Raw genomic sequence first — 18,367 nt, 5'->3', positions numbered from 1 at the left:
TGGGTCTCTCCCAGAGCCAGCTGGCATTGGCTCTGCCAGTAATGGACATTGGGGAAGCTTCTGGCAGCTTCTCACAGAAGCCACATCTGTAGACCCACCACTAACAAAACCTTGTCACGCTAACCCAGTATAGCATTGCCTGGATAACTAGTGTTAAAAGATACTAGTTTTTACCAGAAGTCTTATTTACACAGGTACTGCCATGATGCACTGAGTTTTCATCTGGTCACCTTCCTGATCCCCTGGCTATTCAAACTACTTTTGGATAGCTGCAGACTCTGTTTAAACATTTGCACTGGTATTTGTGTGGAAGGGGAGAAATGTTGCTTTTTAATTATACCTCATACTAAATGTGGTGTCACAGTCTGCCTCAAGTGCACAGTTAAAAAAAAAATTACGGACTAACTACAATTTCTCAGCTCTGTGAGTAGGCTTCCTGCACAAGACTGCATGCTATTCAGAGCCTTTTGTAATGTGGGCATCCTGCTGTATACCAAATCAAGGCCCATTAGAATATTGATTACTTAACTGTCTTCAACTTCTCTCCCTTCAACTTTAAATTTGGTCTCACCTCAGCCATCAAAAGATATTTATTTCTCTGTGCTTTTTGTCAGTCTTTCAGGAATTGCTCTGTGATAAAGGGCTACATTTCACAACTAACTTTATACTCCTTTTTTCATAGACAAAATACAGAATGTTCTTCTGAGACAACTCTTCTTCCTGATAGTATTAATGCATTTTCAATTAGAAGAAAATTTTCATTATTTTTTTAAGTGTTGAAGGCTTGAGTACCAAACTATTTGTAGTATTGAGTTTTATTTATAGTTTTAAACTTGTAATCTTAGCAGTTAAAAAGGTAGCAGGTTGTCCTTAAAAATCTAATGTATATACAGTTGTGTCTGTACACAGGTACGTGTACAGACATACCTGTATATATTCAAATTAAGATGTCTGGAGAAATTGAATATAATTGACTTGAGAAAGATTCCTGAAAGGAAGAGATTTTCTCTTGATGTGCTATGGACCATTTCATCAGCTTTAAAATGACACATTTTGTTAGGAAAGAATCAGCTGTTAATCTGAAGCTTGGATAGCTTAAAAATGACCATCAAAAACAGTAACGTAATGGTAGATGCTCGCAAATAACACTGTTCATGGAAATTAATTATTAATACAAATTATCACCTAAACCAGTCCTGTTCTATTTTTTTCATTTTCTACTGACTCAACTGCTTTCTTCCTCAAGGACTAGCTGTCTGTCTCTGTCTTCATTCTGTAAAATGTCATAATGAGGTTTAAGACTTTCCTGTTATATAAACTACATAATAGGAATAAGTGGCTTTTCACTGTAAGATATGAAAGTATTTAGTCTGAGTTCTTCTTTATGTGTTCTAAGAATGGTACTCTATGCAAAGCTTAATTTTTTTCCTTTTTTTTTTCTTCTTCTCCAGGGAGCAAATCTTAAGAGTAAAAGAAGATGAGAATGTTCCTTTTTTGCTAGTTGGTAATAAATCAGATTTGGAAGATAAAAGGCAAGTTTCTGTAGAGGAAGCAAAAAACAGAGCTGATCAGTGGAATGTTAATTATGTGGAAACTTCTGCAAAAACACGAGCTAACGTTGACAAGGTAATAACTGGCCTCTTAATCTGTTCATCAGTTTTTATTTTATCCTTCTTTTTCATGCATCATACTCCTTATGTTCTTAATTTTAGCAATAATTTTGTGGAATTTTAATCAAATACTTCTCTTCCTTAGCTTGCCAGGAGTGCATGACTAGGTGACTCCTTGTAGAACAGTGAAAATGTTAGGCGTAACACATTTATCCCATTCTAAACTGCAAGGAATCATTATTATCCAAGACATATAAGACATTATAAAATTTTCTTGGGTCAGCTCTTCTGGCCCAGACTTCATACTGCATTTTCTGTAACTAGAGGAGAGTCTGCTTCTGAACAGTGAAGAATACTTCCTGATCCTCATTATAAAAGCTAATAAGGGGGAGGGATTTGAGCCTTCCCCTACCCTCATTTAACCATCTGCCTCTTTGTATGTTGTTTTGATGAAGACTGGATGAACCCAAAAAGCTATGAAAAGCCCAAAAATGCCTCATGAGTTTTCAGAGATAAAACCTGGTTCAGAACCTCATAAGTTAAAAAGAATACTTTTCTCCAAGAAAAGAAAATCCTGCTTAGTTGCAAGAGCTTCAGCAAGAATGCAAGGTCTTGCAATTCAGAATAACTGTCAGCCTTGCAGACTGTAAGAGTCACAGTTGTGTGGCAAAAGAAATAAGTAGGTTTAATGCAATGTGCCAGCCTTTCAGAGCTGTTGACAAAGTTGATCCCCCCTTGAATCACAGGTTTGTGCTGGAAGGAACCTTAAAGATAATCTAGTTCCAACTGCCCTGCCATGGGCAGGGATACCAACCATTTGATCGGGTTACTGAAGGCCCCATCCAACCAGGCCTTGAACAATTCCAGAGTTAGGGCATCCACAACTTCTCTGGGCAACCCTTTCCAGTGCCTCACTGCCCTCACAGTAAAGAATTTTTTTACAATTAATCATTTAAATCTCTCCCCTTTTAGTTCAAAATTGTTCCCACAAGGGTCTTACCACAAGCTGCCCACATGAAAAGATGCTTTCTGTCTTTTTTTATACACCTTCTTTAAGAACTGAAAGGCTGCAGTAAGGTCTTCCTGGAGCATTCTCTTCTTCAGTATGAACAACACCAGCTTTCTTAGCTTGTCTTCATAGCAGAGCTGCTCCAGCCCACTGAGCATCTTTGTGGCCTCCTCTGGACCCACTCCAAGAGATTCATGTTTTTTCTTGTGCTGAGGACCCCAGACCTGAGCACAGCACTGCAGGTGGGGTCTCATGAGAGAGTAGAAGGGGACAATCACCTACCTTGACCTGTTGGCCAATCCTCTTTTACTGCAACCCAGGATACCGCTGGGCTGTGAGTGCACATTGCCAGGTCATGACCAGCTTTTTATCCATGAAAGCCCACAAGTCCTTGTCTATAAGGCTACTCTCAACAAGTTCATCTCCCAGTCTGTACTGATGTCTGGGTTTGCCCTGATCCAGATGTGCATCTTGAATTTGGTGAAAAATTCTCTAATGTAAATCCATATATATGAGCTGTCAATTGCAGCAGGAGAGCTGTAATGCAAATTCTCTTTTGCAATAACTGTTGGTTGTGTCCTGTCAGTTATCTTACTGAAGAAACTGATTTTTCAGTACTATAGTGATTTACCCTACAGAACAGCAAAGAGTTCTTAATCAAGTACAGCAGAACTCATCCTCATTGTTGAATAAAGCCCTAATTTTTTTGTTGTTATAAAAACTAACACATCTTTTAGTTTTGGTATATAACTGCAGTTAACAGCCATCTATTACAGTTGTAAAAATCCAGTTCTTCAAATCCACTTCATTATAGTTTAGCAGCTGGGGAAAAAAAGTGCATATAATATATATTTTCAGTAGCTCTTGGATCAATAGCCTTTGCACATACATGGAGCTGATGGCATAATGGATCCACATATTAGCATGTGTAATATAGATTTGTGGTTTGGCAGGCCATAAATGAGACCTTTTTGGCACCAGTGAATACTGTGTATTCTTAGTTGCTTGAAGCATATGAAGTTTTGGAGTTTGCTACACAAGCTTGGGGTTACTATTGTAATCTGGTCTCTCTGAATTCCAGAATAATGATTTTACTCACTTGAAAAAACACAGCCAGCCTCCACTCATTTTGGCAAAGGTGACCCACTAAACATTTTCTCAGAAGGTTATGTATCCCAGACAGCTAAATAGTGTTGTACAGTTATCAGTACTTAAGCAAGCTGACAGTTGCATCTTGCCATTAGCACAGATTTAAATACAAGCAACTTAGCACACATTTAAAAATCTAAAGGCAATCTCATTTCTTGATGGAAATGTTTAGTTCCATTGATTTTCTTTGGATTTGATGTGATGAAGGTTGATTCTTTTCCTGCAGTGTAATAAAAACCTACTGAGCTCTGTAGAGGAGCTTTTCAGCCCATGCGCTGTCCATGTTTCACAGAAATGGATCAAATCCCTTGACATAGATGTATTGCTTAGTTCAAATTTCAAAGTATCACAGACTATTCCGAGTTGGAAGGGACCCACAAGAATCATTGAGTCCAACCCTTAGATGAATGACCCATATATGGATCAAACCCATGACCTTGGTGTTATTAACATCATGCTCTGACCAACTGAGTTCATCTCAGGGCTGAAAAGGGAACCCTAGAGCATTTGGTATTCCCAGGTAGTCTCCCATTCAAGTACTAGCCAGGCCTGATCCTGTGTAGCTTCCAAGTCAGATGAGATTCAGCATTCTCAGGCTGATAGGGTATCTAAAGACTCTCTCCTGAGAGAAAAGTTTCTGAATTGCTTAGCTGATTTCCTACAGTAAAATTATAAAGATGTATACATACTGTTTGCTGTAACATTCTGTAAATCAAGTAAGGATCTGCTGTTGAAATTAGTAAAGTAGCTTTAAGTAGTCCTATCATAAAGCTTTAACTGTCTGTCAGTAGAATCTCTCTTACCTGAGTCAGTGGTGTATCTCCAACTTTGTCCTAAACCATTTGATGAAAGTGAACTTTGTGTACTTTAAGATTGTAATATGGTAGCTGCAGCTGAGATTCTGATGTAAGAAATTGTATTGGTATTACAAATATTTCCGGGCAGGACGTGCCTTGGCTTGTCTGGCCCCAGCGGCTGAACCAAATAGCGGCAACTGTGGTGTTTCATCCCAGAGACATTTTTGGCTACCTGTAGGTTGCAGCTGGGCACGTGGAGACTAATCCAGACATGCCGGGGCTCCAGTGGCGGTGGGGTGGAGCTTCCTCTCAGGTTTCCCTCTGCCAGAGAAGCTTTAAGGGTGGTAGTGAATGAAAGGAGTTGGTTCTGCTGGAGGGTTTTGATCCAGAGCTTTTATTCTGGCCCACAGGCCTCTGAATCCAGCAACGCCTCCAACCAAACTCCCGGACCGGACCATGTGGTCGCTCACCCTTTTACCCAGGGGAGGGGGGAGGAGGGAAGGGATAGGAAGCCCACTAACCAGGTACAGGAGAGGAGGTCTCAAGGGACAAAGGACATCTGGATGGCCCAATGCTTCCCCAGGGGTAGAGGGCATATTTTGAATCTGCCCAACTACTCTGTGCCCTTCTGGAATTCCAGGTTTGACAGACAGTGCTCGACAGGGGTCAGGGTGGGGAAAGGAGAGGTGATTGACACACCTGGGAGGGAATCTTCAGGGGAGAAACTGGGGTTCTGGGGTAAACCATGAAATCACACTGCAACAAAATTGTTTATGTAGTTGTATATTTGAAGACTTTGCTTTAAAGGAAATGCTGGGTTTGTTTTTTTTCTCTAGTCACTTTGTGCTTAGACTTGCATTATGGAACATACCATACAACATACATGCATTTCAGTCTATGCTACTACTCCATTAATAAGTTTCTAAAATTGGATGTTGAACTTTTCAGCCTTTGCAGCTGATGACTTAAAATATTCAAAAGGTAAACTGATTTCCTTAAGTTTCCTCAGTAATATGTACATACAATGTCTGCAAATCTTGGCTGGTGATGAGACCCTTCTTTCAATTCTTGTTTAAAATTGCCTGAAGGATTCATAAGTGAATATCAGAAGACAAGGGAACATTATGGTGCTGTGAAAAACAAGCAGGATTGCATCATATCAACTTGACCTTCAAAACCTGTGACAGATTTTTTGAATTAATATTTGTTTGGTCAGCCTGATTGCATGTAATTGATTCTATTCACAACAACTGAAGTGGATGTCAGTGATAGCTTAAATTAACACATGTCTGTCATTTGTTTTTGCATTTATCGTTTTATATCTTTTTTCAGGTGTTTTTTGATTTAATGAGAGAAATTAGAGCCAGAAAAATGGAAGACAGCAAAGAAAAGAACGGGAAGAAGAAAAGAAAAAGCCTAGCTAAGAGAATCAGAGAAAGATGTTGCATTTTATAATCAAAAGCTTGGATTCCTTTCCTACCCTGACCATACTAATAAAAACCATAATTTATAAGCATGCCATTGAAGGCTGAAGTGACTGAAATTACCCTAACATGTTGGAAAATGTAATGTACCACTAAAAGCATGATTTGGAGCGGCACTGAAAGTCAAATTCACTGAAAAAAAATTATGTGGCTTCAAGAGAAGCAAAGTTCAGTCCATTTCATATTTGCCTACCTTCTCACCTTTCTTCTGAATGTAGTGTTTCATAGGTAGTCTTTTCTTTAATAGTGAACAAGAGGGGCAAAGTATTACTTTGTGGTTTCTTATAAAGCATACTTTTTTATCACTGGTATTTGTCAATTCATCTTGTCTTTTGTTGCCTTGAAAATTACAATTGTGAACATGATACCTAACAAAGCAGTATGCAGCTGTTTTGCCATGGAGTTATGCAAATTAAAAAAGAATAATGTATATGTGAACAGCTATGTTGAGGAAATCTATATGTGGTTCTGCATTACCTGATTAACTTAGAAGAGCGATGTAATCTTTTACATTGAAACATTTGAATATGCCTTAATTTTAAAACCCAAACATAGCAGGTTGCTTAATCAAGGGTGTATTTTCAACTCTGTTGCATGGAGACTGTCCCTATGCATCAGTGCAAGACTGCCCTCTCTGTGGAGCGCAGTTACTTGGATGATTTCACTCACTAGCTGTCTGCTAGCAGTGTTTGTTCTTTAAATGTGTGCCATACTCTGGTAATGTGAATAATACAGAGCATATTCTATCATCTGTGACTTGGTAGACAATATGGTATCTTAAAACTAAAAGGTCAGAATACACATAAGACTGAAGTCATAAGCCTATGGCACATAAAAGCCTGGAATTGTTGTTTAAAATTTAACATGCTGGTACCTTGAAACTTCCCTTTTGCACATAGATTTTTGTCTAGATGTTCCTTGGGTTTTAACTCCCTGGAATTGGGTGGAGTGGGGCTGATCTAGTAGCGCTTACATGTTTTGAGTTAAGATGTTGTCTGGGAAATTCTGGTTAATTTCTTTTATGTTCCTAATACTTAGCTATTGGAACATGGTGTGTTATGCTGAAGCTCTTTGCAGGTTTTGTACCGTTTAGTCTATGTTGATTTTCAAATGGGGAACAGTGTAGCTACTTTTTCTACTTAATGTTGATATCAAACAATCAAATGTGCTTTGCAATACAGAAACCTTTAACATGCACATCCAAAATCCCCAAACAAAACATACTGCCTCAGTTGCTTCAGAACAAGAAGAATACTAGCACATGGTCAGTGTGCTACATCTTAACTAAAAATATACCAGAATGTTTGAGGGTTTTGGACTCGTCTGGGGTGAGACAGCCTAGATCAATTCCACAAACTGTTATACTTTTTATACATGTATAAGCCTATAACTGACAGTTTAAAATGTGCTCAAGAAAACTAGGTAACAAATATTTAACTTTAATGCTAACAGATGTTTTAGGGACTCAAGTCTTAGGAGTTACATTTGTCATGTTCAATATTTATCAGTAGGAATTTTGTATGTGCATTTAGTAGACTGCCAAGTGCAGAATAAAAGTTACTCATGTAACTGGCAAATATAAGCCAGTCTTCATCTTACTGTGTACTCATTTGGGTCTATCTAGCCAGGGAGTCTAACCACTAACATTGTGACTTTGCTTTGGAACCTGTATACTGGGAACTGAGGTGTTATGAAGCCACTGGACACACAAAACTTGTCTTGGCTGATGCCTTATCCTGTCCTTTTATTTGCTATTTGAGCCATTGAAAGATGAATAAACTTCCATTTTTCTAAAATACTTGTGCAGTGTTAATTGATAACTGTATTACTCATAAACATTGCTACGTCTAATACCAATTGTTGAGCAGTTAAACCTAAGTACCCTAGAAGACTGGTTTATGTGCATGAAGAAAATTGTACATTAAACTAAATTAGCCTGGTAAAAAGCCACTTTTTAAAAGCTATGTATGTGCTGCCTTCTCTCCATAGGTAATTTGCTTAGATGCTACAAGACTACCTGAAAATGGGCAACAAACTGAGGTAAGCTTGTTCCAAAATTACTTTTAGAAAAGAATGGAAAGCGAGATTTTAAAAAAATAACAAACAACAGCAACAACTAAAAACCCCGAACAAACAAAACCCTAAATAAAAAAAATGGACAACCTACATAACTTCTAATAAAATAAAAATGCCTTCCGAGTAATTTTCTTTTGGCACACTCAAGGAGAACCGAAGTGAGCTTCCTCAACCTGCAGGGAATACAGCTTGCATCATGTATTACAGGATTTGGGTATATCTTGAAAGAGTCATCCAAAGTGAGTGTTACATTTGCATCATAGGAGGAGTGTTTTGTTTAGCCTACTTGAGTGACTGAAATTCCTAGGTCTAGCTGCTCTGAGTCCTTCTGTGCCTGAGGGCACTTTTTATCCCCTATTTCTTCAAGAAGCTGAGGACACTCTCTTCTCTGGCAAGATCAAAGCTTGCCATGGTAGTTCCCTCCAAGTTAGCCTAATGCTGGCAGTACTGCCGCTCACTTTTGTGAAATGCAATGTTTGGTAAATCTGCAGCACAGAGAGAGATGCCTTAATTTGTAAAATGCTATAAAGTTGAGTCTTCTGTTATGAATGAAACCAATGCTGAATTTTTATGCTGACTTTATTTTATTCTGTAGCTTCTCATAGCTTTAGAAACTCAATTGACTTTCAAAAATGTTGGCCAAGAAATCTGTGGTGTATTTGGTAATTTCTGTAGCCTCCCACTGACTATATAGTAGCTTAACAATAGCGGAGTCTAGCAGTTTTCTTTGACTGTTTCGCAATAGCGTGAAGATGTTTGCAGGCAGTCCCTTCCATTCATAGAGACCTTGTTAACATCACAGTAGCCTGCAGAATGATGTCACCATGATATTTTCTGAAAAATCCCTTTGCCAGGATTTCTTCTTCTGGGAAGCTGGGAAGCTTCAGCTTCTCCATGTTTTGCTGCTCTGGAATGTGGTCTGGAGATTGATTATCCAAACATGTGAATTGTTTTTAATTAATGACCAATCACCATCAGCTGTGTCGGACTCTGAGGAGTCAGTCACAAGCTTTCTTTATCATTCTTGTTATGCCTTCTGATCTCTTTCTTTAGTATAGTTTTAGTAGAGCATTCTTTTAATATATCATAATAAAGCAGCCTTCTAAAACCATGGAGTCAAATTCTCATCTCTCCCCTCACCCTGAGGACCCTCACAAACACCACACTATGACCCTACTGGCAATTCCAGTGGCAACCATAATGCAGTAAAATACAATTCATATCTGAGACTTGTGCTCACTGTAGTCGTAGGTAGGAACCAAATCTTTTATCTATTTATATGTGAAATGGGCTTGCTGAAAATCCTGGGCTCTGTTTTGGGACACCAAGGTTTTCAGTGCCCCTATGAAACTACAGAATCAGATTATTCTGAGTTGGAAAAGGACTCACAAGGATCATTGACTCCAACTCCTGGCCTTGCACAGGACATCCCAAGTCACATTATGTGCATGAGAGCGTTGTCCAAACATGTCTTGAACTCTGCTGGGCTTGGTGCTGTGGCCATTTCCCTGGGGAGCCTGTTCCAGTGCCCAAACACTCTCTCCATGAAGAGGCTTTTACTAATATCCAAGCTACACCTCCCCGGCACAACTTCATGCCATTTCCTCAGGTCCGGTCACTGATCATGAGAGAAGAAACACTGCCTCCCCTCTGCTTTCCCTTGTGAGGATGGTGAAGAGTGCAATGAGGTCTTCCTTCAGAGGGGAGGTGTCCTCTACTTGATTATTGTTCAATGCAAAATGTGGAGCAGCAGAGCAGTGGCTGGTATCACATGAGTGCATACAATACATTTAGTTGTGTCAGAACTGGATGAGCCTACGACAACTGAGAATTGAAGAGGATAAACTAATAGCACACCTTCATTTCTAAACTTTCTCATTGTTAGACATGTTGGCTCTTACATCCATGTGGATGTACAGTTAGTCGTGTGCATAAAATATTTCTTTCCAAATTCACTCCTACCAATTTTTGGCTGTAATTATTTTAAATAAATGGGTATGTTTTAAATAACTAAATTATGTGAGAAACTTCTTGTATATTTTTGTAGTAACTTCAGCTTGTTACTAAAATTGAGTGGTAGGAAATGTGCCAGTGTTGCTATTACTGAAGCAGGTGTTAATCTTTGAACTAAAATACGTGGAGCAGACTGGGATATCTTGGTTAAAGCTTCATTGTCAAAAAAATGCTGAAATGCATACCACTTGAGATCTGCCTAGAATGGGACATATGCCAAGGCTCTTCCCATTTTCAAGAGACCCTGAGTAGATCTGACCATCTGTTTAACTGGTACAATCCATTTTGGATATAACTTGGTTTGTGTGTGCTCTAAGGTATTTTGTTTTATTCAGCTTGTCCTGGGCAACCCAAAAAATGTATATTGTATTCCATTTTTCCTTGCCATCAATCCATGCAGTTTGTGTTAATATCCCTTTAAGACCTGAGGGCCAGAAATGGACCTGGAATGTTTTAGCATGGAGGGGTAGGTTCTGTCAGGGGTGGGAGGTTCAAAGGATCCTTTTAAGAGACTGGAAACAGGCACACAGAGTCCTCTCTTGTTTCTTGCTCAATGCCAGTGAAGTGGCCTGGCATAGGTCTCCAAGAAACTGCATTTTTTTCAATCCAAAACTATTTCAGAGGGAATTTCACAATACACAGCTGCAGTGCTGAACTGGAGCTGTTGGGGCCAGGGCTGTGGGTTCGGTGCCCAGTGAGTTGGTTTTCTTCAACAAGCAGCACTCAAAACTGAAGTGACCAAACCAACTGGGTTTGGCCAGCCAAAAAGAAGCAGAGGAACTGACACTGCAGGTGTCAGCTGCCCCAGGCAGTGCCAGTCCCAAGGAACTGGCACTACCGGGGGAAGGCTGAGCCAAGTGGGGCTTCTCTGCCATCTGTCTTTGTCCCCTGGGCCATGTGGTCTTCTTTGGAGGCTGCCATATTGGGATAGGGCTTCTCCACCATCTCATTTTCTTTGTTCCTGGGGAGTCCACAAGATTCAGTACCTTTGTACCTTGTGATTATTACTGTTACCTAAGCTGTGGCTATTTTGCTTTTTAGTAAACTTATTTTTTTTACTTACACCTTCTCCCATTTGTCTCTCCTTATTGGTGAAAGTTGAGCAGTTAAAACCAAAGGGGAGGTAGCTCATTTCTCAGGCTCCACCCCATAGTTTATCTTAAACTAAAACATGCTGTGCAGAATGTTGATTTAAAAATATGCATCGATTCACTTAATTAACTAGGTAGCAATTACATTTTTTTCTAGTTCATTTCTATTTGATTTGGCCATATTTTTTGCAGAAGAGCAAGGGGAGGAGGGGGAATCTGATTTCTGCATGATCTGATAGCAAGTGGCCATCATCTGTGAGCAGCTGTGGAAGCACAGGGTGGGCAAAGGGAGAAATCAGGAAGTGTACAGAACTCAGATTAAAGTTCAGTGGGTCTTTGCAACACTTTGAGAGGTAAGGTGAGGATCAGGAACTAAAACTGTGTGCATCAGGGATAGGCACAAAGCACTGGCATTCTCCTGGTGCCAAAAGCAAGGCGGAAAAACAGCCAGTGAGGCCCATGAGGCTTACACTGCCAAACTGCAAACTGGATACGTGCCTTCTTTTTGCTTCCTCTTCCTGGCAGCATCAGTACTGATTTTCAGGTATTTTCTTGTTACCTGAGTAACGGGTGAGATAGCACCTGCAGCAGTGTTGGACCTAAATTTGCTCTACCCCTCTGCTGTCCTCTTCAGACCTCACTCTCATTCCTCTCAGAAAGGGAGTTGGCAGTAAATGGTTATAGTGTGTGAGCCACTGATCTGGCTAATGTTGCTTCCTGTGCTTGTGCTGTGAGCATAGAGCAAAAAGAGGTTGAAGGCAGGTAGGAGGAAGCTTTGTCCACAGACTCACTGCAGCCATGACCATAGCTGTGACAGCACCCTTGCACTCTTTTTCCATGGAAAGTCGGAAGGAGGATCTGGGACCTTGAGGTAGCGTAGTGTTATTCTTCTCTCTGTGCTTCCTATGGGTTGTGCATTTTCCACCCTTTTGTTCTTTATTGATGCTGTTACAGCTTACTGTTTGTCAGTATCCTAGGCACAAAGGAGAGGATCTGGTAAGATTGAGCTTGTGCTTCATGGATGTCCTGGCTAAAAGTGGAGGCATGATGATAATCAGCAGTTTAAATGCTGAATTTTAGACTCTGTCCTGAAAGTAATGATTTGAGGTTTTCCTTCGACTGAACTCAGCATGCTTGGTATACTTCTGTTAGAGTTCTTTTTCCTTTTTGCTTCTTCTATGAAGGAAATCTTATTAGGTAGGGTTGGGGTTTCTTCAGTACAACAAAGCAGACCTGTTAGCTAAAATGCTGCCAGACTAATATGTTAAATATTAGTCATCTCTAAAGCATGTGTCTAAAACAGTAATCCTTCTGTTTTATTTGATAACTGCCAAAATGCCTACTGAAATAGATGGGGGAAGTGTCAAAAGAGGGATTAAAAATAATGTACTGTGTCTACAGATAGCACTTTACTATGGGTGGTTGTAAATCCTGTGAGTGTCAGAGCTGGCTTGAGGAGGTAGGTGCTAGATAGTGTGTAGTTTAGGAGCACATCCTGCATCAGACTGAGGGCTTGATCTTTTAGTCTTGATAATGTCAGAGGTGTGGGGGTTTGTTGTCCTGTGGAAACCCAGCAAAACTGGACAAACCCAGCAAAATTTTAAACAATACTTTTTGCAAATTTGTGCAGATGGTTGCATTATCTTGAGATGATCCACAGTTCTTGCCCCCCTCAGAAGGTACACGCCTTCTTCGCACAAAGTGACAGAGCCAATGCCTAGACTGGGAGATGTTTATGAGTATTTAGTGCCTTGTGCCAGTCCAGAGCTGGGAAGATATGTCATCAGGGGAAATTTCTCCATTTGTACTCCTCTCCAATTTCTTGACATGGTGGCCTTCCAAAAGTTTCACAAAGAGGACCAGTATTGAGAAAATAAAACATGGAGAAAAGACCCTTTTTTTCAGTAGACATCAGATGTGGGAGCCCAGGAGTCATAGAGGCTCAGCCAGGGACCTACAATGGTAAAGCCAAAAAGCACAGATAAACCCACAAAGGCAGGAATAGGCATGACTTGGTTCCCCTTTCTCTGGGAAATGCAGTCTACAAGGAATTGTTTATGGCCCAGAAGAGAGAGCTAGTGCTGGCATTGGTGATGGGCTCCCTCTGGTACCTCATCCCCATGGAGAATAATGCCCTTAGAGACCCAAGCATAGAATACTGCCTGGTGCCAAGTGGCAGAACTTGCTGGGGGGTCCTGGGGAGCTGCCACAGAGTTCTTTCTAAACCCTGCACAGCACAATCCCTGGCCATCCCTTGCTATTGAACTGGACTGATTTAGAACAGTGTTGAGTGTTGGAAAAGATGGGGAGGATTGACTGGTATGGCCACTTTTGGGGCCCATCTAGGAAGTCTGGAAAGCTTCTTCCCCCAAGATGTGGGCCACAAAGGCTGCTTTGTGGAGCATGAGCAGCAGTACCTAGGCAAAATGGCCCAAAGAAGATTCTCTCCCTTCTCTCCCAAGCTGCAGGACATGAGAGGCCATCTTCATGCAGCATGAGCAGCAGGCAGCAACCCAGGCAAAAGAGACTGAAGAAGCACTAAGCAGTGGTCATGCTCAGTGCAGCAGAGGAAGGTAAAATAACCTCAGGTACCATTATCAATCTGTCCCAGAAGAAAATTCCTTCCTGACCTCAGTGCTGGCAACCATCTATTCCCTGAGCACTTGAGTGAGACCTTTCATCTCCTTGTCACATATGGTGCTAAACTGCTCAGGAGATGTCCAAGACATATTCTGACTCAACATCTCAGAGGTTTGTGAGAGTAGCCCCACATGCCCCCAGCCTAATGGATCTTGGAAACAACATTCCTTTCCATGTCTGGCAGGACACCAATGGGTGCTCCAAAGCACTGGAATCCCTTGTGACACCTCTGCACCCTATACCTTACAGCTGCTGCCCCATCTCTGCAGGGCATGAGAACAGAAAGCTCTGCAGTGATGTTCCTGAAGGGATCCTCTTGGTCTTGCCAGTGCTCTCCAGCAGATAAGGGCTTGAGAGCCTTGGGCACCTCCTCATGTTCTAGATCTTTGCACTGCCAGCAGCCCCACTTAGCCCCTTTTACCTTCCCTTCCCCTCCCCCTTCCGTTACTCCAAGTCTTATCTCTAGCTCAGGTGTCCCTGCTGATTTTCTGTGCCTCCCTGACAGCCTTCCGAGGAGCGAGGGTGCCCTGGCTGACGAGAAAGCAGAGCAGAAAAGTGGCAGTGAACACGTGGACAGGGAGGAGAGCAGGGTGCAGGCTGAGGCCGCGGCTCTTCTGATAAAGCAGCTGTCCCTGGTGCCCGCTCCGCCCGCAGCTGCAGCGGGATTTGTTGCAGGAGAAGATGCCGCGGATACAGCCTTGCGGCTCCAGAGGCCCATGGCCGTGCCCGAAAGTCCAAAAGCAGGCAGTTGCCACGCACAGTGGGATGTGAGGGGAGAGGGGAAAGACAACAGGAGAAAGGGGAGAAAGCAACCCTCAGAGACTGTGTCAAACAAACAACAATTTATTTCCTTTTTCTACTATCAAGGGTTCCTTGGCTTGCGCCGCCCCCGCCGGGACGGCCTCTTCGGGGGCTGGGGAGAGTCCTGAGGGCCAGAGGCCCTCCTCTTTGCTGGGCGCCGGGGCCCCTCGGGCTCGCAGACCCTGTCCCGGCCAGGAGCGGAAGGGCTGCGGCTGCGGCCCTGGGCAGAGGGGCCTGCTGCTGCTGCTGCTGCTGCTGCTGCCCCACTGCCGGGCTCCTCCTGGGGTTGCCCCCGCTCTGCAGGGCCGGGCGCGGATAGAGAGCGCCTGGGCCCCTCGCGGAGGGTGGCTTCCATCGTTCCAACGTCTGCTTCCACATTGGAGACTACAGGGCTGCAGGAGGAGGCCAGGGTGGGGGTGGGAGTCCCCTGGCGGGATGCAGAGGGGCCAGGGAGGGCTGTGAAACCCTCCTCCTCCTCCTCCTCCTCCTCATGGGAGTTCAGGAGGTTCATCTGCCGCAGGATCTCATCACTGCACCTGTCAGCGGCAATGTCGATGAGCCGGCGCACAAATGCCACCGTCTGCTCCTGCAGCAGGGGGTGCAGCTCCCGGACCAGGGCCTCCTCACTCAGCCCATAGCGGCACAAATTGGCTATGATGGCACTCTGTGCCAGAGCCACCTCCCACCAGCGGGTCCTGAGCAGCTCGGATAGCTCCTGGTTCAGCCAGGGCAGCAGGGGCTTGAGGATTTCTGAGCAGTCCTGGAAAAAACCTGCCCAGACCTCAGGTGGGTAGCCAGCTACATAAGCCCTGGGCATCGGCTCTGCAGCCCCCTGCTCATCCTGGTGGTGAGCAGCTGATGAATCCAAGGGGCTTGGAAGAACTATCTCCAGAAAGTCTTCCTCTGACCGAACAGAGTAGATGATGCTGTTGATAGCCTCCCTGCACAGGGGGCACGATGGTTTCGTCTTGGCCCACCGCACAATGCAGCCCAGGCAGAACAGGTGGACACAGGGTGTTACAGAAGCGATTTCACCTGGAATGTCACGGCAGATGGGGCAGTTCCACTCTGTCTCCATGGCCATGTTTGCATGTTGCAGCAGAGCTGGGGAGATCCGCTGCTCCCTCCTGTTAGCGTGACACACTGAAAAATGGTCACTTTCTGTCCCAGGGAGATGAGCAGGTAGAAGAAATGCCCAGGCCCCTCAAGAAGGACACACTCACAGCTCCCCAGACACCATTGCCCACCCCAGGGCCACCCTGTAGGCATGTTTCCTGCACCGCTCACCTGCAACTGCTGCAAGCACCACCCACAGTACTCTGCTTCCCGAACCAGATAGGGCTAAAGAAACAGGCGAAGTCTTGTGAATGAGAACTGAGAGTTGCTGACAGCAGCTCCCAATGACCTCACGCTTCCAGTCCTCCCAGGCACACTTGCCAGGAGTCCAGGCTCGAGTGAGTCTGAACCAGGCTCTGCCCGTGCCCAAATATAAGTAGTGAGGGACGTGAGGTCACAGTGCATTGCTCACCTAGGTTGCCATCCATGGAGTCTGTGGAATGCTGATGTCACAGTTCGGTGTTCTCTACTGGCAACCTTGACTGCCTTCCAAATCTGCCATAGCAGGCCTTTCTCCCCTGCAGGTACATGGCACCAGGGGAAAAAATGGGGTGTGTGGGCCATGCTGTGCCATTATTTGTTTGTGCCTCTGACTTTTACAATAATTTGAAGTCATTGGTCCAAGCACTTCTCCTTTAGAAGCACATTACCTGCCAGTTTTACGTTTTTTGTGATGGGAGGGTGCTGTGTTCGTCAGGCACATGGGCTGGCCTATTTAAATCTAGTGAGATGACAGCCCGTATTCTCTATTCTCAATGCTGCTTGCCTGCACTACTCGGAGAGGTAAGCACATCCTGACATTTCATGCCAGTCTCTGCACAAACTTCTTGCCATATTGTTTTTAAATTCAGATTTTTTTTCTTCTCTACAGCCCCATTGGATTGGGGTTGATGGGCACAATGGTGTGGTCATTAGCTCAGTGACCATTAAAACCCTCTGTTGCTCTCATCACATTCAAAAATAAAGTTGAAAATGGATAGATAACTGAAAAATAAGCATCAAGCACAATATTGGGCAAACTAGTGAAAAATATGGAGAAAATCTATACTTCCCTGAGTTTTAATCTCTCTCCCTTGTGGTAGGGCTTGCCACAGACTGGGCCACCCAAGCAAGGGCAGGTCTGCCTGTTCTTGCCTTGCTTCCCAAGCTGCTTTGCCTGCAGCTTTCAGGGAGCTGTAAATCACTCCAGCCAGGCTTGCAGCTGGGCATTTTCCTTCTCCTTAGGATGTTTTACTAAAACTACTGGGAAATGATCAAGTGAGTTACAGCTTGAAACCAGCCTGGCAGAGAAGAGGATTTTTAGAGGAGTTTTCCTGCCTCATCTTCTCAGGAATATCTTCTGGTGAAAATGCCCTAGGCACACCACAGGATCATCCCTACCATCTTGAACCCTAAAAATACATAACCTCAATCAGTGCCAGCGGAGCAGGAGTTTAGTTCATGTTCAGTGTGAAGTAAGACTTCTAAAAGCCAAATTCCTGCTCCTTTGATGAATGAACCCAGTATCCAGGGCTCCCTGTTGGAGGAAGGCGGATGTGACTGTCGATCTGAGCTCTTCCTTGGCTCTTTCCCTGCACTGACTCCCTTCAGTGGTGAGAGCAGCACCAGACTCTTACTTGGGCCCTCCCTGTGCCCTGGCTGTCATCATTTTTAAGGGCAGGATCTTTTAAAAATCCCTTGAAGAGCTTTGGTTTATTATGAGAGGGAAAGAGTAAAAAAACCAACCAATGATTTATTTCTTTGGATCAGGGATTTACCTGAGCATCCTTGAAGACTCTATCTATTGTGCCACTGGCACTTGGTGTGGCTGACCCTGGGTTGTCCTGTCCAACTGTCTCTGGTTAACAAGCAGGATGGGATGTGGTTCTCTAAGGAGACTTGTGTTTCCACTGGGTCCATTAATTCCAGAGTCCATTTTCAGGATGGCCAATCAGTAGCACTGGGGTCAAGAAGGAATCTTCCTCCAGGGCAGACTGGCACTGGTTCCCAGGGAGTTTTGCCTTCCTCTGTAGCACTGAGCATGACCACTGTTCAGTGCTCCTTCAGTCCCTTTTGGCTTGGTTGCTGCCTGCTGCTCATGCCCCATGAAGATGGCCTGTTATGCCCTGCAGCTGTGGGCAAGAAGCTTTCCAGACTCTCAGGGTGGGCCCCAAGGCTGGCCTGGGGGTTGCTTCTTGTCCTCCTGTAGCACTGGGCACAGCTCCTCTGGGCCCCTGTGAGTCCATTCTTGCCTGCTGCCCTCACACCTCCAAGGTACCACTTGTGCCCTGGCTCTCTCTGGCTCTCTTGCCCCTTGCAAGCTTGGAGTGGGGCTGAGCTCTGCTCTTCCCTTCGCTCCATTTCCTGTGGGATTCTTGCATCTATCCAGAGCTGCCACTTCTCAGTTCTCCTGCCTGCAAGTGCAGGACAGACACAGGAGTTCTTTTCATGCATTCTTGGCCTGGGAGCACAGCAATGAAACAAATCTTGGAAGGCAAAAAGTGTGTTTGTCATTGATATGTGTTACACTTTGGAACATGCCCAAGATAGTACACACCTCTTGGGTTGTTGCTTCTGATTCTCATTCTTCATGTTCTCAACC

General features: G+C 43.7%; 1 protein-coding gene across 1 annotated transcript in view; it reads left to right on the top strand.

Annotated features, from left to right (window-relative positions):
- Positions 1-7,847, top strand: part of RALA (RAS like proto-oncogene A) — a 30,282-nt gene extending 22,435 nt beyond the window's left edge. Inside the window, exons 4-5 of the mRNA XM_054637090.2 lie at positions 1,452-1,626; positions 5,898-7,847. Of these exons, the coding sequence (XP_054493065.1) occupies positions 1,452-1,626; positions 5,898-6,020 (298 nt within the window). The 3' untranslated portion in view covers positions 6,021-7,847. The remainder of the gene's footprint in view (positions 1-1,451; positions 1,627-5,897) is intronic.
- The last annotated feature ends 10,520 nt before the right edge of the window (positions 7,848-18,367 follow it).

This window comes from Agelaius phoeniceus, chromosome 1 (genome assembly GCF_051311805.1).
Source record: "Agelaius phoeniceus isolate bAgePho1 chromosome 1, bAgePho1.hap1, whole genome shotgun sequence".
NCBI lineage: Eukaryota > Metazoa > Chordata > Aves > Passeriformes > Icteridae > Agelaius > Agelaius phoeniceus.
This window is presented reverse-complemented; position numbering and strand designations above follow the sequence as displayed.